The sequence below is a fragment of the Salmo trutta genome, chromosome 30, assembly GCF_901001165.1.
Source record: "Salmo trutta chromosome 30, fSalTru1.1, whole genome shotgun sequence".
NCBI lineage: Eukaryota > Metazoa > Chordata > Actinopteri > Salmoniformes > Salmonidae > Salmo > Salmo trutta.
Window position 1 is genome coordinate 16,239,009 of NC_042986.1, and position 23,516 is coordinate 16,262,524.

Genomic DNA, 23,516 nt, shown 5'->3' on the forward strand with positions numbered 1-23,516 from the left:
TGTGACGTAGTGTCCCAATGAGTGACAGAACACTGAGCCAATCACTGCGCAACTAGAGAACATTACCAACACCTATGCTCCGTATTTTCCGCTGGCTGCCCCACCACCACAGAAAGCACTGAGCTAGACTGAAACACCTGCATTTTGGAGCTGCCTTACTCAAGAAGGCCAAAAAGAGACCATGCAGCTTTATTAACTCAAATTTGTTTTATTTTACTTTGTTTGCAAACTAATGTGACACGTATTAATGCCAAAATAACATGCAAAACAGGCTCTGCCCCACCTGCCCTGAATGACAGGTCACCACAGCACCCAAGTCCTGTTTCCTTATGCACATGAATAGATGGGGCTCATGGGGGAGAGGGCCTCCTGGCTCTTACTCTCCCTAAACTCTGGGTCTCTGTCATCCCTCTTCTTGTGGCCAGTGTACTGGCCAATGAAGGAGCCGTTCTCGTTGAACTAAATCTCCCGTCCATCACCGTACTCCACCAGACTGTCGTCACTCTCCGTCCATTTCATCATGGTGTGGACTGTCGTCTGACCCCTCCTGACTTTAGTCTCATCCTCCCTGGAAGAAAAGTGAGAATATTAGAGGCTGTGTTATGGCTCCCAGCTTTCACCATACAGTTCTAGACATTAAAATAGACTGACTGGTTGTAATACTTACCGTTGGGCAGAGTAGGGAATGGTGGTGACACAGCTTACCCTGAAACGTTCAAAAATATTGTTTATAATTTGTGTTGAGAGCTACAGTGTTGATGAACATTTCAATGAATTATCAACGATTTTAGTATATTTTAATCAAGTCACTTAAACCATTAACTTGTTTCAACAGCGATAGCATGTTGATATGCAGACTACCTAAACGTTTATTTTAGTTCCAATTTATTGGTTATAAATATAAAATACAGTCAATATACAAGTAAAATAATACAGTAGACATGGTGTACATGGTGTAGACTTGCGTTAGTGTTCATATTATCATACCTTTCCAGAGACCTTCAGTTGTCCAAAGGAAAAATGTGAAAACATTAGTAGTCAGAATAGAGAGATCAATTCTAAGGATTGGGGAGTTATCAGGAAAAATACATTGTTCTGAAATAATGACAACACTGAATGGTACAATATTGTTAGGAAATTGAATGATTTGTTTCCCTGTTGAGTATTATTACCACACCATATTACAGTATGGATGGGTCTTTCTATAAACTAGAGTACCAGTGAGCAGTGTACAACTGTTTGGAGCTGTTACAAAGACATTCATGATTTTTATTTTCATGTGGATAAATTAAGATATAAGGGGGAACATAGATAGGTTTTGAATCAAATCATGAATTATATAGAATCTATGTTTAAGCCGTTTTTTTGTGTTTGGGGTCTTCACAGATTTGGCAAAAATCGTGTGACATAAAACAATACCTTTCTTTCCTTATATTTATGATACGGTTTGTTGTTTTATCGTATACTAAGCATTTAACAATTTAATTACACATTGACCTTGATCCTGTGAAATTCCTGGACATTGTTTATTTTTTTTGGTATGAGATCTCAGAAGTGTACTGTAACATCTTAACATTTCATATCTCCATATGTTATGGTGTGAAAACAGTTTTCATCGGCACACATATTCAAAATAATGTATGTGATTGCAAAATACAATGTTTCAAACAGAAAGGGGTCAATAGCATACACACTATACACAAACATGGATTTAGTACTGTAGATATGTGGTAGTGGTGGAGTAGGGGCCTGAGGGCACACAGTGTGTTGTGAAATCTGTGACTGTATTGTATAAACTGCCTTAATTCTGATGGACCCCAGGAATAGTAGCTGCTGTCTTGGCAGCATGTTCAAATGTGTGTGGGGTTAAATATGAAATGCTGGGTCAAGTGCAGAGCCAACACTTCCTGTCCTAAGAGGTCACCATTCTAACTCCATTCTATTCATTTATTTATTAATAGCTGCCCATACCGTGCCACAGTGCCAAGATAAAGTAAGATTTCTTAATTTCTGGATAAGATTTAGTGTGTATTGACTTATGAACTGCTGTTACTGTAAATGGTTAGCTGACTGATATATCCTAGCTACCTAGCTAACCATTGGCAATCTTAAATGATGCAAAACAACCAAAACAGTACCTATTGTTAGACTAGAGATATGCCCTAGCTATAGTTAGTCAGTGGTTGCACATCTAACTAGCTGAAATGAAGCAAGCGTGTGAATAGTAGGCATGCAAATATATCCTTTCACTGTTTACAGCAGGTCTCTAGCTACCCAGACCTGTCTGATCAGCCTGATAGGGTGCTGTGGGTGTGCACAGCCTGTGTGTATAGCAATGGAATTAAACATCCAATCAATGCTTCAAGTGTTGTGCTGTAGATCCACCATCCACCCGAAGGGTTGTGGCGTCCTGTCAAGAAACTACCCCTAGCCTCTACCCCTAGACACTTGTGGAGATCTGAGAGGATTGGACAGGTGTAAGCAATACCGCCAAAATTCCTCCAAGCCGATCAAAGGGTAAGTTGAGGCTCTCACCATGTCTCCATCAATCCCTCTCAGATCTCCACACGTGTCTGGGCAGTAGGGGCTAGGGGTTATTTCTGGACAGGCCATGGGTATTATGGTAGCTCAGTCAGTCTGGCACTATCAAAAAAATGTAATACTGTAACTGTCAAATGCTTGTTTCCTCTATCCTTGGGAGAATCTCAATTATATTTCCTTGATTTGTTGCATCCTCTCTCCTCATCTCCTTCTCAAAACCCATTGGACAAGAACGTCAGAGTTCAATGATTTTGTTGACAGAACACGTATTATATTATTGTATTAAAAAATATAGAAATGCTGTTGATCTTTTTCATTTTCTGGAATGTTTAGCATGGCTTTAAATGATAGAGAAGTTGACTAAAGCACAAACAGACCTGGCTACTAGGCATGACAAAGAAACATGCAGTGTCCATGTTTCATGTGACATTTTGAATGACATGTAGATGTTTTATTGTTGCTAGGAGTTATGGTCTCAATGTGCCCATCTAGACTCTTATTCCTGTAACTATACATGTGAAGGTGCAAGAAAATCATGTTTAAATGTATATCAAACCATTTCGAAATGTTGACCCTGATGTCACGCATTGGCCCATTTATTTATAGAAAGAGTCGAGTACATTTTCATATGACTGTAGATTACTGTTCATGTGGAAGGTTTTAGATACCATAGTTGGCTTGAAGGGAAACTGACACGATCAGCACTACCTCACAAAATGATTATACATGATGTGCGTGGTTGACTTTGACCTACACAAATCCTGCATTGGCACTATTGATACTTATCTCAAGTCAAGGTTCTCAGTTGATTTTCAGCCAGTTCTTTTATATTGCCTACCGATAGTCAAATGATCCCTCCTGATCTTTATCATCCACCGGCTCCAATGTCACTTCTTTCTTGTCCCGTACTGAAAATAAAAAGCTCTGTCTTGTTACTCAGACCAAATATAATATAAGCACTGCATACTTAGGGTAAATATATCCTATCCATTAGCTAATTTAGCACAATTGTGGGATTAGAAGCTTTATGCTAGTCAATGAACTATAGTATTAGGTCTGTTGGATCTGTCTCTCCATCTAAGAATGTTGGTCCTCTAATGGAGAAGTCTTGTGGACTATAGTATTGCTACAGTACCTCGGTATTTCCCCCCTCGGCTCCTCTTGATAAAGCAGACGACCAGCAGGATGAGCACGAAGAGGGCCACAGCACACATCACACCAATGACCCAGCCCTGAGTGGAGAGGTCCACCTGCTCCCGTGCATTAGCTGTATGTAAACACACACACACAATTAATTGTCATGATAAAATCTGTAGGTGTGTGAATGTTTAATGGCTTGTAATTGTGTGTTGTGGTTGACCTGTGGTGTTTCACCTTCAGTTGTATAATGGGGTGATTCCTCTGTGTACCACTCTCCTACCCCGATCCTAGTCTGTGCTGCTATGGTGAATCTATAACGGGTGTAGCGATCATATCGGCGCACAGCAAAACTGGTGGTGTTTGGGGTAAATTCCTCAACACGCAATTCCTCCTCCCGGGTTGCATTCACTGTGGAGGGAGAGCACACCAGGGAGCCAAGAGAACTTGATTTAGAGACCCGTTTACCTACTGTACCCACTTTGTTCACCTGACTGACGATGAGTAAGTCTTCCTACCTGTCTGATATTTCAGTATGTATCTGGTGATGATGCCATTGGGCTCTGCAGGAGTGTCCCAGTCCACCCAGATAGTGTCCAAATGTCTCTGCTGGATTCTGAAGAATCTTGGAGCAGAGGGTGCTAGAGACAAATACAATTCCGTTTAATATTATTTGTCACATGCTTTCTAAACAGGTGTAGACTAACAGTGAAATGCTTACTTCATAACAATGGAGAGAGAAAAAAAGATGAATAATAAAAACATAACGCAAGGAAGAAATACACAATGAGTAACAATAACTTTACTATATACACAAAGGGTAACAGTACAGAGTCAATTTGCAGGGATACAGGGTAATTGAGGAAGATACTGTATGTACATACAGTGTATTCGGAAAGTATTCAGACCCCTTGACTTTCTCCACATTTTGTGATGTTACAGCCTTATTCTAAAATGTATTAAATAGTTTTTTCCGTCATCAATCTACACACAATACCCCATAATGACAGAGCAAAAACAGGTTTTTAGAAATTTAGGGAAATGTAAAAAATATATAAAAAACAAATATAATTTACTTAAGTATTCAGATCCTTTACTCAGTACTTTGTTGAAGCACCTTTGGCAGCGATTACAGCCGCAAGTCTTCTTGGGTATGACATTACAAGCTTGGCACACCTGTATTTGGGACGGCAGGGTAACCTACTGGTTAGAGCGTTGGGCTAGTTACCGAAAGGTTGCAAGTTCGAATCCCTGAGCTGACAAGGTACAAATCTGTTGTTCTGCCCCTGAACAAGGCAGTTAACCCACTGTTCCTAGGCCGTCATTGAAAATAAGAATTTGTTCTTAACTGACTTGCCTAGTTAAATACAAATTGGGGAGTTTCTCCCATTTTTCTCTGCAGATCCTCTCAAGCTCTGTCTGGATTGGATGGGGAACGTCGCTGCACAGCTATTTTCAGGTCTCTCCAGAGATGTTCGATCGGGTTCAAGTCTGGGCTCTGGCTAGGCCACTCAAGGACATTCAGAGACTTGTCCCAAAGCCACTCCTGCATTGTCTTGACTGTGTGCTTAGGATCATTGTCCTGTTGGAAGGTGAACCTTCGACTCAGTCTGAGGTTCTGAGCGCTCTGGAGCAGGTTTTTAGACCAAAATGACCCCACAAAGTTCTCCATTTGATCCACTTTGTTTGTAGATTTGATTAGTAATAGAGTTATAGTAATTAATAAAGTCCAGTTACAGATTCTTTTGACAAAGTAGAAACGAAAAAGATAAAATTAATATAACGAGCCAGGTCATAGGTGAAATTATTTGCCGTATTCCTAAACAAAAGCACCAGTGCATAAACAATTGTAAAGGATTAATTGCATTAAAAGTAAATGTACAAATATATTCATGACAAGAAATAAAAACAGTCATTTGTTGATTGTATCGGACACTGTATTGGGCCCTTATACCCGTGCCTTTACGCATGAATCAATCTCTTCTTCTCTTTATGCTTCGGGTCCACAGTCAGCACACAGCTTCTTCGGGGCTTTGTGTGAGCAAGCCCCACAAACAAATCGGTTGCATTGCACGCAGTTTTCATGGGCCTTGTTTAGTGTGCACCTGCCACAGGTGTTGTATAATCTTTCTGAAGCGGTTGCATGGCATGGTCTCTCGGAAAAAGTCCGCTCCCTACCCATCAGACCAAAAATGACTCCACATCCATGGTCTTGCCGCCGTATGCAATAAAGAGTGCAATACATGCTTTGAGTTCATCCATAGACATGTCCCACGCCACGTACTATTTCTTTTTCTGTGTGCATGCGCAACATGTGCTGCAACATCTGCATGTCACATAAACTCATCACTCTTTTCTACCCAAACCGTGCCATCCCTCCCAGAGTCCTACTGTCAGGGTGGCAGTTGGGATCACGGTCTCAGTTGGCTCTGTTCTGGTTTTCTGCGGGGAGGCTCAGGCATCGGAGGCAGAGGCTCGAAGTCAACATTAAAATCAGATGAAGACTTAATTAGCAACGTCGATTTCAAGCTGAATATCTGATCCCTCATCTGACTCCAACTCACTTACAGTAAATTCTGCAGCATTAAATGCTGGCAGTGCATGCGTCCATTCGTTTGGTTCGGCTTGCTATTGTGAACTACAAACATTGTATGTTGTACTCAGTGTCTGATTTGACTCTCTGAGGGGAAATTATATACAATTTTCCAGTCTTTCATAATAAAATAATTAGACCACCCACAACGCCCACAATTCTTCAATATCATTACACTATTGTTCTGAATTCAATCATCCTATTCACCCTCATCATTCAGATCAATCAATATAATATTTAAATAAACACGTAGCATGTTTTAATTTCCCTTACAATAAATTAGGTTAGTAATAGAGTTACAGTAAATAACTCATCTGTTAACAGTTTCTTTTAACAAAGTAAAATGTAAAAGAGAATGGTGTCAAACCGCAAGGCACATGGTCAAATTATGTGCTGCTTATAAACAGGCATAACAAACTCATAATTACACTATTGCCTTTCTAAATTAAATCATCCTTTTCACCCTCATCATTCAGTCAGGCCTTATTTAAATTCAATTGTAAAGTACAGTGAGGAATTATCGTCCATTCACCCATTTGTCATTAATTCAGAGAGGCGAGAGAGACGCTGTCACGACTTCCGCCGAAGTCGATCCCTCTCCTTGTTCAGGCGGCGTTCGGCGGTTGACGTCACCGGTCTTCTAGCCATCGCCGATCCACCTTTCATTTTCCATTTGTTTTGTCTTTGTTTTCTACACACCTGGTTTCATTCCCCAATTACATGTTTATGTATTTAACCCTCTGTTTCCCCCATGTTTTTGTGCGTGATTGTTTCTATGTTCATTCTGTACGTTATGGCTGGATTTTGACGGGTGCTGTATTCACTTGTGCGCAATTGATTACCGTTTATTGTTGGTCAAGTGTATTGTTACCTTGTGCCTTTATTTTGAGTAAAGTACATTGCTCACTCATTCTGTTCTCCTGCGCCTGACTTCATGCACCAGCTACACCCACCTTCTGACAGAATCATACACCAATCATATGGAGTCAGCAGGAGCAGACACCCCCGTAATAGGGGTCGAGGAGCGCGTCCAGCAGCATGCGGCCATGCTACAACATCTCAGCACCGCCATGGATCGTATCCTGCAGACTATGGATCGCTGGGAGAGAAGAGGAGTTCCTCCAGCGCCTCCACCAGCACCACCAAGGGCACCACTACTCACCCCTCCTTCACTCGGTCCCAGTGGGATTCGGCTTGCTCTTCCGAGGGAGTATGATGGGACGGCTGCGGGATGTCAGGGGTTCCTACTCCAGCTGGAGCTCTACCTGGCAACCGTCCACCCGGCTCCTTCGGGCCATGAGAGCATATCCGCCCTCGTCTCCTGCCTCTCAGGGAAAGCCCTGGAGTGGGCCAACGCCGTATGGGGGGAAGGAGAAGCGGTGTTGGACCAATTCGAAGATTTCACACGCCGCTTCCGGGCAGTTTTCGACCACCCGCCTGAGGGTAGAGTGGCGGGTGAACGTCTCGTCCACCTTAGGCAGGGGACGAGGAGCGCACAGGAGTTCGCTTTGGACTTTCGGACCCTGGCTGCCGGCACGGGATGGAACGACAGGGCCCTGATCGATCACTACCATTGTAGTTTGCGTGAGGATGTCCGTCGGGAGTTGGCCTGCAGGGACACCACTCTCACCTTTGACCAGCTGGTGGACCTGTCCCTCCGGTTGGATAACCTGCTGGCTACCCGCGGACGTCCAGATCGGAGTCTGTCGATTCCATCCCCCTGCACCACTGCCCCTACGCCCATGGAGCTGGGAGGGGCTGCACTTAGGGCGACTGGAGGAGGGGCCGGTCCATGCACCATCTGTGGCCGCAGAGGGCACACTGCCGGTCGGTGCTGGGGAGGTTCCTCTGGGAGTCGAGGCAGGAGGCAGGGCACTCTCATGTCACCCCAGGTGAGTCGGCACCAGGCTCACCCAGAGCCCTCTGTTGCACACATGTTTTTGTATATTCATTTTCCTGAGTTTTCCCCGTATTCCCAGCATAAGGCGCTCGAAGATTCAGGCGTAGCTGGGAACTTTATTGACAGATCATTTGCCCATAGTTTAGGGATCCCTATTGTTCCAGTGGATATGCCCTTCCCAGTTCACGCCCTAGATAGTCGACCATTAGGGTCAGGGCTAATTAGGGAGGCCACCGCTCCACTGGGCATGATGACGCAGGAGGGTCACAAGGAGAGAATCAGTCTCTTCCTTATTGATTCTCCTGCGTTTCCTGTGGTGCTGGGCCTACCCTGGTTGGCCTGTCATGACCCCACTATTTCGTGGCAACAGAGGGCTCTCACGGGGTGGTCATGAAAGTGCTCGGGGAGGTGTTTAGGGGTTTCCGTTGGTGCGACTACGGTGGAAAGTCCAGACCAGGTCTCCACCGTGCGCATCCCCTCTGAATATGCCGATTTGGCTCTCGCATTCTGTAAGAAGAGGGCGACTCAATTACCACCCCATCGACGGGGGGATTGTGCGATAAATCTCCTAGTAGACGCAGCACTTCCCAGGAGTCACGTGTATCCCCTGTCACAGGAGGAGACGGTGGCTATGGAAACATATGTCTCCGAATCCCTGGGACAGGGGTACATTCGGCCCTCCACTTCACCTGCCTCCTCGAATTTCTTTTTTGTGAAGAAGAAGGATGGAGGTCTGCGCCCGTGTATTGACTATCGGGGTATCAACCAGATCACTGTTAGGTACAGTTACCCGCTACCTCTCATAGCCAGTGTGATTGAGTCAATGCACGGGGCGCGCTTCTTCACCAAATTGGATCTCAGAGTGCTTACATCCTGGTGCGTATCCGGGAGGGAGACGAGTGGAAGACGGCTTTCAGTAGCACCTCAGGGCACTATGAGTACCTCATCATGCCGTACGGGTTGATGAATGCTCCATCAGTCTTCCAGGCCTTTGTAGACGAGATTTTCAGGGACCTGCCCGGGCAGGGTGTATTGGTGTATATTGATGACATCATGATATACTTCGCTGTACGCGCCGAGCATGTGTCCCTGGTGCGCAGGGTGGGCACGTCGACGGGTGCTGTTTTCACCCGTGCGTAATTGATTACCGTTTATTGTTGGTCAAGTGTATTGTTACCTTGTGCCCTTATTTTGAGTAAAGTACGTTGCTCACTCATTCTGCTCTCCTGCGCCTGACTTTATGCACCAGCTACACCCACCTTCTGACAGACGCATTAGCACCTGGCTGGGTACCAACATCCTACAACACATTGTCTTGGAGGGTTAAGTTGGGAATAGGTGTGAAAAAACTGGTAAAAGGCTCAATACTTTTCTGTTTGTGATTTCAGAACGCTGACAAATGAGTATGGTAAAATCCAAACATTTAGGAAAAGTCGGTGAAGGAGCAGGACAATGCTTTTTTTTGCAGATTTTTTAAATTTACAAAATCAAACATCAGTGGCCATTGCCCTATGATGGTTCTAGTGTTAATCAGTCTCATGGCTTGGGGGTAGAAGCTGTTTAGTGTCCTGTTGGTTCTAAACTTGGTACATCTGTACTGTTTGTTGTGCGGTAGCAGAGAACAGTCTATGACTTGAGTGGCTGAAGTCTTTGACAATTATAGGGCCTTACTCTGACACCGCCTGGTATAGAGGTCCTGGGTAGTAGGGAGCTCGGCCCAAGTGATATACTGGGCCGTACACACTGCCCTCTGTAGCGCCTTGCGGTCGGATGCAGCCAGTCAAGATGCTCTCAATGGTGCAGCTGTAGAACTTTGAGGATCTGAGGGCCCATGCCAAATATTTTCAGCCTCCTGAGGGGAAAGAGGCATTGTCGTTTCCTCTTCACGAATGTGTTGGTGTCTGTGGATCATGATCATTCCTTAGTGAACATGAAGCTTTCAATCTGCTCCACTACAGCCCTGTCGATGTGTATGGGTCGTGCTCGGGCCCGCTGTTTCCTGTAGTCCACTATCAGCTCCTTTGTCTTGCTGACATTGAGGGAGAGGTTGTTGTCCTTGCACCACACTGCCAGGTCTCTGACCTCCTCCCTGTAGGCTGTCTCATCGTCGTCCATGATCAGGCCTACCACCGTTGTGTCGTCTGCAAACTTAATGATGGTGTTGGGGTCATGTGTGGCCACGCAGTCATGGGTGAACAGGGAGTACAGGAGGGGACTAAGCACTCACCCATTAGGGGCCCTCTAATTGAGGGTCAGTGTGGTGAATGTGTTGTTGCCTACCCTCACCACCTAGGGGTGGCCCGTCAGGAAGTCCAGGATCCAGTTGCAGAGGGAGGTGTTTAATTGCAGGGTCATTAGCTTAGTGATGAGCTTGGAGGGCACAATTGTGTTGAACGCTGATCTGTAGTCAATGAACAGCATTCTCACGTATGTGTTCCTTTTGTCCATGTGGGAAAGGGCAGTGTGGAGTGCAAAAGAGATTGTGTCATCTGTGGATCTATTGGGGCGGTATGCGAATTGGAGTGGGTCCAGAGTGTCTGGGATGACGGTGTTGATGTAAGCCATGACCAGCCTTTCAAAGAATTTCATAGCTACAGACGTGAGTGCTATGGGGCGATAGTCATTTAGACAGGTTACCTTGGTGTTCTTGGGCACAGAGACCATGGTGGTCTGCTTGAAACATGTTGGTATTACAGACTGGGTCAGGAAGAGGTCGAACATTTCAGTGAAGACACTTGCCAGGTGTCAGCCCATGCTCAGAGTACCTGTCCTGGCAATCTGTCTGGCCCTGTGAATGTTAACCTGTTTAAAGGACCCTCACATCGGCTAATGAGAGCATGATCACACAGTCGTCCGGAACAGCTGGTGCTCTCATGCTTGGTTCAGTGTTGCTAGTCTCAAAGCGAGCATAGAAGGTATTTAGCTCATCTGGTAGGCTTGTGTCACTGGACAGCTCGCGACTGTGTTTCCCTTTGTAATCCATGATAGTTTGCAAGCCTTGCCGCATCCGACGAGCATCAGAGCCAGTGTTGTAGGTTTTAATCTGTATAGATGGTTTGCCTGTTTGATAGTTTGTTGGAGGGCATAGCAGGATTTCTTATAAGCGTCCTTCGATTGTCCGGGATTTGGGCTTGGTCCGGGATAATCAATATGTATTTTGCCTCCGACTCATTGAAGTCCAAATTAAGGTTAGTGATAGCTGTAATTTTCAGTCAAAATAATACCCAAAATAACACAATTGGTCAGGAGCTCGTAAAACAACCACTATTCCCTCCAGCGCCATTCTATCACTGCAGTATGGAAGAGAACAGGCGAGTGACATAGATCAAAGGTCAAGTCTGAGAATAAACAAAGGAAAATACATGATTAGGAAAAGAGCTGACAGAAAAAGTGGCACATCTAATACAGCATCACAATGTTTTTCCTTACTTCCCTCTGGAGTGGAGAACTCTATGGTGTTACTGGGAGGTCCCTCGTATCGGTTGTTGGCCACCACTATGTACATTTTGTAGTTGCTGTAAGGGATGAGTCCCGGCAGGACACCAGAGAGACGCGGCCCACTGGCTGGAAAGGCTTTAGACTTCACGGCCCTGCTCACACTCAGCCACCTCAGCTGGCTACTGTCTCGCCAAAAGTACACCTGGGATAGGGGGACACAGCACATGCGTTCATTTGTATGTATGTTCCCTCATTCAGTTCCTCAGTCCCTCATTTGTTCATTCATTCAGCCGATGTGTGAAGAGCTTTCCATCCACTGCTTTCCTGATGTATACCAAATGTAGCCTGGATCTCATAACAGTTTGTTACACTTGGAATTGAAAACCAGAAACTGAACAAGCCACTTATTCCCAGTAGTCTGACCTTGTACTCCTTCAGTTCACCCATGATGCTGTTGCGAGCCACAGGGTCCCAGTGCACGGTGACCTTAGTGGCCTCTATCCTGGACACACGCAGTTTGACGGGGGCAGCAGTGGGACCTGGGAAACACCAAGAGGAAGTTGCAATTCATTATGGCGTGGCTGACTGCCAGGTGTCAAGTAGGGATGGTCTATATTTACCCGTAAATGGGTATAAAAACGGTCTCTGTGTGTCTGCAGGAAGGAATTGTGTGGTGATACTCACGGTCTTCTCCAGAGTAGCCTATGATGACAGGGGACTCTGGGCCCAGCCCAAAGTCATTGACAGCTTGGACCTTTATCTCGTATGGTGTGAAAATGTCTGTGTCGTAGATGTAGTATTTACACCACCAAGTGGTAGCGTTTTTCCACTCCTCCCTGGAATCCCTCCGTTTCCACCACACCAAGTACTTCAGGTGGGGCCCATTCCACTCTCTGTTGTTCAGTGCCTTCTCCCCATACCAGACAAGGAAGTTCAATTGTACAGAATAAAAGTTGTTATTCTTCATTGAATAAACGTTGAGTTCAATTCTTTTTATATACACTGCTCAAAAAAATAAAGGGAACACTTAAACAACACAATGTAACTCCAAGTCAATCACACTTCTGTGAAATCAAAGCAGGAGAAGCACTGCCAGAGCCCTGCAAAATGACCTCCAGCAGGCCACAAATGTGCATGTGTCTGCTCAAACGGTCAGAAACAGACTCCATGAGGGTGGTATGAGGGCCCGATGTCAACAGGTGGGGGTTGTGCTTACAGCCCAACACTGCAGGACGTTTGGCATTTGCCAGAGAACACCAAGATTGGCAAATTCGCCACTGGTGCCCTGTGCTCTTCACAGATGAAAGCAGGTTCACACTGAGCACGTGACAGACGTGACAGAGTCTGGAGATGCCGTGGAGAACGTTCTGCTGCCTGCAACATCCTCCAGCATGACTGGTTTGGCGGTGGGTCAGTCATGGTGTGGGGTGGCATTTCTTTGGGGGGCCGCACAGCCCTCCATGTGCTCGCCAGAGGTAGCCTGACTGCCATTAGGTACCGAGATGAGATCCTCAGACCCCTTGTGAGACCATATGCTGGTGCGGTTGGCCCTGGGTTCCTCCTAATGCAAGACAATGCTAGACCTCATGTGGCTGGAGTGTTAGCAGTTCCTGCAAGAGGAAGGCATTGATGCTATGGACTGGCCCGCCCGTTCCCCAGACCTGAATCCAATTGAGCACATCTGGGACATCATGTCTCGCTCCATCCACCAACGCCACATTGCACCACAGACTGTCCAGGAGTTGGCGGATGCTTTAGTCCAGGTCTGGGAGGAGATCCCTCAGGAGATCACCCACCACCTCATCAGGAGCATGCCCAGGCGTTGTAGGGAGGTCATACAGGCACGTGGAGGCCACACACACTACTGAGCCTTATTTTGACTTGTTTTAAGGACATTACATCAAAGTTGGATCAGCCTGTAGTGTGGTTTTCCACTTTAATTTTGAGTGTGACTCCAAATCCAGACCTCCATGGGTTGATAAATTGGATTTCCATTGATTCTTTTTGTGTGATTTTGTTGTCAGCACATTCAACTATGTAAAGAAAAAAGTATTTAATAAGATTATTTCTTTCATTCAGATCTAGGATGTGCTGTTTAAGTGTTCCCTTTATTTTTTTGATCAGTATATATACACTACCGTTCAAAAGTTTGAGGTCACTTAGAAATGTCATTGTTTTTGAATGAAAAGCACATTTTTTGTCCATTAAAATAACATACAATTGATCATAAATACAGTGTAGACATTGTTAATGTTGTAAATGACTATTGTAGCTGGAAACGTCAGATTTTTTATGGAATATCTACATAGACGTACAGAGGCGCATTATCAGCAACCATCACTTCTGTGTTCCAATGGCACGTTGTGTTAGCTAAGTCAAGTTTATCATTTTAAAAGGCTAATTGATCATTAGAAAACCCTTTTGCAATTATGTTAGCACAGCTGAAAACTGTTGTCCTGATTAAAGAAGCAATAAAACTGGCCTTCTTTAGACTAGTTGAGTATCTGGAGCATCAGCATATGTGGGTTCGATTACAGGCTCAAAATGGCCAGAAACAAAGGACTTTCTTCTGAAACTCATCAGTCTATTCTTGTTCTGAGAAATGAAGTCTACTCCATGCAAGAAATGCCATTGGAACACTGGAGTGATGGCTGCTGATAATGGGCCTCTGTACGCCTATGTAGATATTCCATTAAAAATCAGCCGTTTCCAGCTACAATAGTCATTTACAACATTCACAATGTCTACACTGTATTTATGATCAATTTGATGTTATTTTAATAGACCAAAAAAATTATTTTCTTTCAAAAACAAGGACATTTCTAAGTGACCCCAAACTTTTGAACGGTGGTGTATATTTGAATGTATCACCTCCCAGCTGATCTCCATGTTGTTTCTCCATGTGCCCACTCCTTTGATGTTTTTAGGGATGGTGTCTGGGGCTGAGAAGCATAGCAAGTATACAAATGATTTTGAAAGCTCATTTTCCAATGGTTTGAATATGGAAGATAATTGTTGTCAGCTGTATTCCTGTTCAATACAATTAATGAAGACAATAGATATCCCTTATTCATAACACATCATCACACGCATCAAGCATGAAATACTCACGCGCTCCACCAGTCTGGAAGTTGGCGGACGAGCGACTGGGTTTACTCATTCCAATATCATTGATAGCAATGACCCTAAACTCATAGATAATGAATGGTGACAGTTGCAGAATGACAGAGTTGAGGTTTCCAGGGTACGTGGAAAGGTTTCTCCAGTTGTAAGGTAACCAGTCGTCATCATCATACTGCACCAGGTATTCTGGAGGTAAAGCCCAGAAAAAAACACTGATTACTTCAGTTGATTTTGGTTAACTCTGACCATTTCAAAGAAACTCTGGTGCACATGTAGCATGACATCAGGACTATGTTTACTCTGGGTGTTCTGCTCCTGAGGTGTAGAGTGTAAGGCAGAGTTGTTACCTTTGATAGGGCTGTGATTGCTATCTCCAGGGGTCCAGGAAAGCCTGACACTGCGCTCGAAGGAGTCCGACAACTTCAAGTTTGTAGGAGGGTCTGGACGATCTGGGAGGAAGGGAAGGAAACTGTTGTGGCAAATTCCAAATATATACAGCATCCACATGCTGTCTATCTACTACTATCACACAATACAATGTAATTAACATTAATTAACATTCCATAACATGTAATGTCCATATATTTATATATTCTTAATTCCATTCCTTTACTTAGATTTGTGTGTATTGGGTATATGTTGTGAAATTCTTAGATATTACTCATTAGATATTGCTGCACTGTCGGAACTAGAAGCACAACAATTTCGCTACACCTGCAATAACATCTGTTAAACATGTGTGTGCGACCAATAAAATTGAATTTCATTTGATTTTGAGAGGAAGGAATCTTCTCAGGGATTTCACCATGAGGCGAATGGTGACTTTAAAACAGTTGCAGTGTTTAATGGCTGTGATAGGAGAAAACTGAGGATGGATCAACAACACTGTAGCTACTCCACAATACTAACCTAATTGACAGAGTGAAAAGAAGGAAGCCTTTACAGAATAAAAATGTTCCAAAACATGCATCCTGTTTGCAGCAAGTCACAAATGAATACTGCAAAGTGTAATGTTTGGGTCAAATCCAATACAACAAATTACTGAGTATCACTCTCCATATTTTCAAGCATAGTGGTGGCTGCATCAGGTTATTGGTATTAAGCTTGGCATAGTCAAAATCCTAGCAGCAATCCTAGTTCAGCCTGCTTTCCACCAGACACTGGGAGATTAATTCACCTTTCAGCAGGACAATAACCTAAAACACAAGGCCAAATCTACACTGGAGTTGCTTACCAAGACAACATTGAATGTTCCTGAGTGACATAGTTACAGTTTTGACATAAATCGGCTTGAAAATCTATGGCAAGATGGCTGTCTTGCAATGATCAACAAACAACTTGACAGAGCTTGAAGAATTTTGTTCAATCCAGGTATGTCAAGCTCTTAGAGACTTACCTAGAAAGACTCACAGCTTTAGTCGCTGCCAATGGTGATTCTAACATGTATTGACTCAGAAGTGTGAATACTTATGTAAATGACATATTTCTCTATTTCATTTTCAATACATTTGCAAACATTTCTAAAAACATGTTTTCACTTTGCCATTATGGCGCATTGTGTGTATATGGCTGAGATTTGTATTTATTTAATACATTTTGAATTCAGGCTGTAACACAACAAAATGTGGAATAAGTCAAGGGGTATGAATACTTTCTGAAAGCACTGTGTGTATGTTTACTAAGCGTCACGTTAGAGTCCTACCCATCACCACCAGGCGGGCGGAGACAGTGGTCTTGTCTATCTCAGTCTTGATGATACAGGTGTAATTGCCTTCGTCTCGTCTGTTGACGTTTGTGATGACCAGAGTTGAATCATCCAGAGACAGCCTGTAGATAATTAATAGGACACAATGCTGATGACATTAGGAAGTCATCTTGACAAATTCAGTTGAACAATTCACCATTTACCTTTAGTTATACTCATGTATAGACTATAACTCTGTTAGTTTGAAGTTAGCTATAACCATAACTAGGACGTTAGGGTGGCAACAGAAACCCTATGGTTTCAATGGTTACAAGGACGAGTAGTCATATTCAGGCCCACCTCCAGCTTATGATGAGAAACTGTTTGTTCTTCATCCAGGTGGTGGTGATGGTGAGCGTGGGGTCATGTTCGGCCTTACACTCCAACCGGACATCAGTCCCCCGGAGGACTCTCATATTATCTGGCCGTTTGAGGATTTTGGTGGACTCTGGAGAAAAAGAGGATACGGATCATGAGAACACCTGCAATGTACAGTGTAGATTGAACCACATGAAGAAGCGTTACAGTTAGGCTATTATTGGGTATTCACCTTTGACCTCTAATTTGACCTGGTTTTCATCACGTCCGGCGACGTTGCTGACAGTACACAGGTATGTCCCCTGGTCGTCCATACGGGTGCCTCTGATCTGCAGGGTCCCGTTGCTGTGTACTTTAAAGCGATTTCCCTCTAGATTTCCAAGTCCATACTTAGACCTGTGCAAAAAGAGGTAGGCAGTTACACACATGCATGCACACACACACCTGAAAGAAGAGCATCATAAACATGTTCTCACCAGCTCAGATCGGGCACGGGCGAGCCAAAATAGCGGCAGTCTAGCCAGGCGCGGCTGCCCTCAATGACCTTCACCAGGGCAGTCCTGGGCCTGAGGATACGTGGTTTTGCATCTACAGAAACAGAACATATGACCGTACCAATGCTTCCATGATGATCTACTGTAATTTCTATGTTAACGTTTACACGTATTTCAACAAACAGAGAGGATTATGGTTATTTTCTGCAAATTAATATGGTATCTTACGCAGTACATTGATGTAGGCATTGGCAAACAGGTAGCCATACTGGTTGGAGGCATTGCATTGGTAAACACCAGTGTTCGCCACAGTGACTGAATGGAAGGTAATTGTATCACCTGACACCTGCCTGTTTGGGACCAGAGAGGCATCTGGAACAAGCATATAGTACAGTAAGTAAGTAAAATACTGTGTCCTTGCAGTTATAGAACAGTTTGTTACTTTACTATACAGTCTTTTCAGTTAAGTGAAAAAAACAGCAGATTTTATACATAAAACGTGTAATTGAGCAATTTGAGTGTAATCTCCTGCAGTCATTTGCAACAGTGCACTTGGATTCTTAGGGTAGGTGGCTGTGCTTACCTTCGATTGAATCTCCGTTGATAAACCAGCGGATACTGGGCCGAGGGATGCCGTCAGAGCGGCACACTAAACGTGCATTCTCCTCTGGGGCCAGAACCAGGTTACTGGGTTTCTCCAACCAGAATGGAGCCGCTGTTAAGTACACGGCTCAGGTCAGAATTTTAGAAAAAAAAAATATCGAAGCTACATCAGTGAATATTTACTATATGAGTGGTTCATAGAAAGTGTTACCAAATGGGCTATTTCCTCCCATAGTAAATCAAACAGTAGCTATGTTTCCATTAACTTGTCCAGTGATTTTTTTGTCAACATTCAGAAAGTTGGCATAGAAAATAGATGCGTCAATTGCCTGCTTGGGTCTGTTTCCATTTAACTAACCTAACGTAGCAAGCGCAAAAGAAATGCCTGAAACTGCATCCCTTACATACTGGTCTTGATAAGAAGAAAAAAAACTGTCGTCAGAAGTTCTCCTCTGCACTATTCAACCAATCCAGTAAATGTGGAGGAGGAGTTAAGATGGAGCGTCGCCATGTTAACGTCCAAAAGAAGAAGTCGTGTCACATGATCTCTTTCCCTTTCCCCTGAAAACTGGAACATCTGGTTGTTGGGGACTCGGCAGAGACATCACGTGCCCTGCGTATCTTCAAAACTATTCCGCAACCATTTTTTTTCTCGAAAAACACAGTTTCCATCATCATTTGTCACACTAAAGAAAGTTTGACAAGAGAAAAATCCATCCCTATTGAACTGAACTGTTTTATATCTTTATAAAATGTCTCCTATATCTGCCGTTTCCATAACACGTCGCAAATGAAAAAAAATCTACATTGCTTTGGCTGAAGAAACCTGGGCCAATGGAAACCTGCCTAGTGAAATGTAAAGATGATGTGAAAGATCAATGGGAGAGTTAATATCATAAAAATATCCCTGTATCTGTGTGTTGGTGTGATGGAGAATACAGTGCCCTCCACTAATATTGACACCCTTGCTAATATGAGCAAAACGGGCTGTGAATTTTTTTTCTTCATTGTTCATGCTCTTGGTCTTTCATTCAAAATATTCACAAAAATCGAACCTTTACTTGAAGTAAAATAACTGAAAGAAAAAATTCATTCTTATCATAAAGCAAATATTTTTCTCAAATATAAGTGTACCATAATTATTGGCACCCCTTCATTCAATACTTTGTGCAACCTCTCTTTGCCAAGATAACAGCTCTGAGTCTTCTCCTATAATGCGCAATGAGGTTGGAGAACACATGGCAAGGGATCTGAGAACATTCCTCCATACAGAATCTCTCCAGATCCTTCAGATTCCGAGGTCCAAGCTTGTGGACTGTCCTCTTCAGCTCATCCCACGGGTTTTCTATAGGGTTTAGGCCAGGGGACTGGGATGGCCATGGCAAAACCTTGATTCTGTGGTCAGTGAACCATTTTTGTGTTGATTTTGAGGTGTGCTTTGGATCATTGTCCTGCTGGAAGATCCAACCGCAGCCCAGTTTGAGCTTCCTAGCAGAGACAGTCAGGTTTTGATTTAATATCTGCTGGTACTTGATGGAGTTCATGATACAATGTATCCTAACAAGTTGCCCATGGCCTTTGGAAGAAAAACAGCCCCACAACATCAAACATCACAGTGGGGATGAGGTACTTTTCTGCATTGCTACCTTTCTGTCTACGCCAAACCCACCTCTGGTGTTTGTTTCCAAAAGCTATATTTTGGTCGAATCTGACCATAGAACCCGGTCCCATTGAAAGTTCCACTAACGATTGGCAAACTGTAGGCGCTTTAGTTTGTTGTTTGACGACAGTAAAGGCTTTTTTATGGCAACCCTCCTTTTTTATGGCAACCCTCCCAAACAATGTAGGTGATGTCTGATTGTAGTTTTGGAGACTTTCTTACCAAGACCCAACTAACGTCTTTCATTCTCCAGCTGTGGTTCTTGGACATTTTTGGGCCACTCAAACCATCCTCCTCAGTATGCGTGGGGTTAATATAGGCACACGTCCTCTTCCAGGCCCATTGTTAACATCTCCAGTTGCTTTAAACTTCTTCATTATTGCCCTGATAGTAGAAATGGGCATTGTCAACCGTTGAGCTATTTTCTTATAGCAATTTCCTGATTTGTGCAGGTCAACAACCTTTTGTTACACATCATTAATGTATTTTCGGGTCTTTCCCATAGTGATGGATGACTATGGGAACTTGGCCTGTGTGTCACCTCCAGTGGCGACCCGTCATTCATTTTAGCAATAAAAAAAAATGTGTCAAGTATGTCATTAATATCAAATCAAATTTTATTGGTCACATACACATGGTTAGCAGATGTTAATGTGAGTATAGCGAAAAGCTTGTGCTTCTAGTTCCGACAGTGCAGTAATATCTAACAAGCAATCTAACAATTCCCCAACAACTACCTAAAACACAAAAATCTAAAGGGATGGAATAAGAATATGTACATATCCTGTATATGGATGAGTGATGGTCGAGCGTCATAGGCAAGATGCAATAGATGGTATAAGATGCAGTATATACATATGAGATGAGTAATGTAATATGAAACATTATTAAAGTGGCATTAAAGTGACTAGTGAGTCTGTATGTAGGCAGCAGCCTCTCTGAGTTAGTGATTGCTGTTTAGCAGTCTGATGGCCTTGAGATAGAAGCTGTTTTTCAGTCTCTCGGTCCCTGCTTTGATGCACCTGTACTGACCTCGCCTTCTGGATAGTAGTGGGGAGAACAGGCAGTGGCTCGGGTGGTTGTTGTCCTTGATGATCTTTTTGGCCTCCAAAATACAGGTGTTTCAGCCTAGCTCAGTGCTTTCTGTGGGGGTGGGGCAGCCAGCGGAAAATACTGAGCGTAGGTGTTGGTAATGTTCTCTAGTTGTACCATGATTAGCTCAGTGTTCTGTCACTCGTGGGGACAGTACGTCACCGCCAAGTCTTAGGGTAGACCTTGAAAATTCAAGCCCCTTTGGTGCTGCCATAGAGTTACATTATAAGTGACCATCCAACAAGGCTCAAGGTCATTGGCTACAGATAAAATTACATCAAATCATGTTATATCTACAGTAGCTTTGATTGGACTGATCATGTCAACATCATACTTTCAAAATTTTAGCTAGCAGTCATCATCATGAATCAAGTCGACAATCTACTGGAAAATCCTTTTAAATTCTTGTCTTATGAAGATAAATAATAAAGAGAAATTATAGATAAAAGGTATCGGTGCTCATCGGCCATTCGACATAAACATTACACAACAAGTTGGAAATTGCAAATTCAACAATGAGTGGTTTGGAAGGAATCAGTGACAGTGGCTGTGGCAAGCATTGCAAAGCAATCACTAGCCTACTATTCAGTGGAGTAGTTGTGTGGTCCCAAATCTGGTATTAAGTGTCTCTTTTCCAAGTTTAAAATGATAAACATTCAACATTGGCCATGGTGTCAATGAAGCATGATTTGTGCCGCACTCAAAACAACTGTTAACTCGGAACTGCGAAAACTTGACTTCAGTGAGTTCAAGATAACGGGGAATTCCAGGAAAAAACGAGCTCCGACTGCGAAATGCGTTTTGAACGGTCATCCAACTCGGAATAGTAAATCGGAAACTCGGGCCTCTTTCTAGAGCTACGACCTGAAGATCAATGACGTCATCATAATTCGACCTTGTTTTTTCAGAGTTCCCAGTTGTCTTGAAACCACCATAAATCCAGAGAATGCCAGACTTTGATGACTAAATTTGCCCATGAAGGACCGCCGTGCCACTTCCTGGTCAAGTGAGCACAGAACAACAAGTCCAAAAATGTCTTGTATGCTGCTGCATAAATTATGTAATATGCCAGGGAGATATGTATACTGTAGCTAAGAAAATAATACTAAGTGTATGTTGTGTAGTGTTATTAGTAGCCAATGTGCCTCACACTAATAATTTGGTCTATTTACCCCTCTTAATTTTGCCTACTGTTCTGACTTGGTGGTGCACATGTAGCCTATAACCTGTTTTAGAGAAATGTAATCATTTAATTTTGTAAGAGCTTTCATTGTCTACTTATATGTCCCCTTAATTTATCCTACGGTTCTGACTTGGTGAACAGGGAGAATACTATAAGAACAGTCCATGTTCTGAATTCTGTCGCTGTACATTTCAAAAGTGCTAAACAAATAGTTATATTGACTACGTCCGTCCTAGCTCGCTCATTAATGTCTTAATCGAAATTACGGATTGCCTTTTATCAGCTTGTTGTCCCCTTATGCCATAGTTTGTAAATCTCAATGGTCATTAGAAACCACATTTGTTTAAACAAGTCAGCCATATCAGCTATGTTTTTTTAAAAGGCAGTAAATGAAGCTGAATGAACTGTTTCGCTGCCAGACAAGGCTCCACTGATAGCCAGGTGTAGCAGTGGTAAGATGTTGGGACAGCTTTATGTAGGCCCTAACAGTTTGTGGGTACTGTTTGTCACCGTTATAGTGCTATTAATGTATTGTTTAGTGTTGTGTTGTGGCTTTGCTGGCATACATCCCACATTATTATTTATTTTGCCCCACCAAGATTTACATGCTAAAATTACCACTGGTCACCACATACTTATACCCCAGTGAAACAGGAAGTCATGGCTTACCACTTAAGTGTTCCTAATTACTCAGGTGAACATAAAAACGTAAAATATGAATATACTTTTGTCCGATTTTACTCATAAGAATTTGTAGGGGTGCCAATAGTTCTGGCACACATGATTCGGAGAAAAAGATTTATTTCACAATTCTTTTTTTCAATCATTTTACTTCAATTAAAAGTTCGATTTTTGTGAATATTATCCAAGAGGATAAACAGCAAAGACATTTTTTTCAAAGCCCATTTTGCTCATACCAAGAGTGCCAATAGTGGAGGGCACTGTAGGTATGAAGATGTTGTCTGACCTTTGATCTGGACAGTGATGGTGTGTTCCAGGTATCCAATCTTGTTAGTAGCTGTGCAGGTGTATTCACCAGCATCCTCAAATGAGACCTTGGGGATCTGCAACAACTTGTTGTAGTTCTTCACTTTAATGTTGGTTGTGTCCAGTTCATCTCCATCTTTGGTCCATGTGATGACAGGGGTTGGACTATGGTCAAATATGGTAAAAAGAAATAGGTCAATTCAGAGTGATTTTCGAGGGTTCTTATAAAAGTGAACACCCTGAGCAAAAAAACATACATAGTGGCGAAGTTAGAAATTTCATGAAGTGATTTATTACTGTGGCTTGTGAAAGCAGACACACTAAATATTGTCCAAATTATTTCAGACGTTTTATTATTATTCTTTGGAATGCTACTCCTCTTAAACAATTTAAGCTAGAAACGCCAATCACTTTAAAATGTGTAGACAGGTCTGGAATAGTTTGCTTCCATACAACTTTTTGATATCTTTTATAATTTTTAAACTATAAAATGTTTTGTCCTTTTTTCTGTCCTCCATACACTTTCATGGGATTTCCTCAACATTCTTAAGGGCTCACTGTGACATCATGACTTCCAACATTCTATTCTATTCACTGTAAACAAAGTCACTTTCTGACACAAAATCAGCTACTTTGACCACTTTCCAAACAATTTAGTCAAAAGGTTAGAGATTATGAAATCTTTGTCTACTTCTCTGCTACT

At 43.0% G+C, this 23,516-nt stretch overlaps 1 protein-coding gene across 1 annotated transcript in view; it reads right to left on the reverse strand.

The window, feature by feature from the left end:
- Positions 1-217: 217 nt before the first annotated feature.
- Positions 218-23,516, reverse strand: part of LOC115168111 (neurofascin-like) — a 28,981-nt gene continuing 5,682 nt past the window's right edge. The window contains exons 8-27 of the mRNA XM_029723034.1: positions 22,794-22,978; positions 17,872-18,003; positions 17,517-17,660; positions 17,271-17,382; positions 17,027-17,190; positions 16,777-16,924; positions 16,435-16,559; positions 15,080-15,181; positions 14,721-14,918; positions 14,481-14,551; positions 12,294-12,516; positions 12,033-12,148; positions 11,601-11,811; positions 4,197-4,319; positions 3,916-4,089; positions 3,677-3,808; positions 3,380-3,449; positions 988-999; positions 668-706; positions 218-568 (exon numbers count right to left, since the gene is read on the reverse strand). Coding sequence (XP_029578894.1) covers positions 460-568; positions 668-706; positions 988-999; positions 3,380-3,449; positions 3,677-3,808; positions 3,916-4,089; positions 4,197-4,319; positions 11,601-11,811; positions 12,033-12,148; positions 12,294-12,516; positions 14,481-14,551; positions 14,721-14,918; positions 15,080-15,181; positions 16,435-16,559; positions 16,777-16,924; positions 17,027-17,190; positions 17,271-17,382; positions 17,517-17,660; positions 17,872-18,003; positions 22,794-22,978 — 2,590 coding nt within the window. The 3' untranslated portion in view covers positions 218-459. The remainder of the gene's footprint in view (positions 569-667; positions 707-987; positions 1,000-3,379; positions 3,450-3,676; positions 3,809-3,915; positions 4,090-4,196; positions 4,320-11,600; positions 11,812-12,032; positions 12,149-12,293; positions 12,517-14,480; positions 14,552-14,720; positions 14,919-15,079; positions 15,182-16,434; positions 16,560-16,776; positions 16,925-17,026; positions 17,191-17,270; positions 17,383-17,516; positions 17,661-17,871; positions 18,004-22,793; positions 22,979-23,516) is intronic.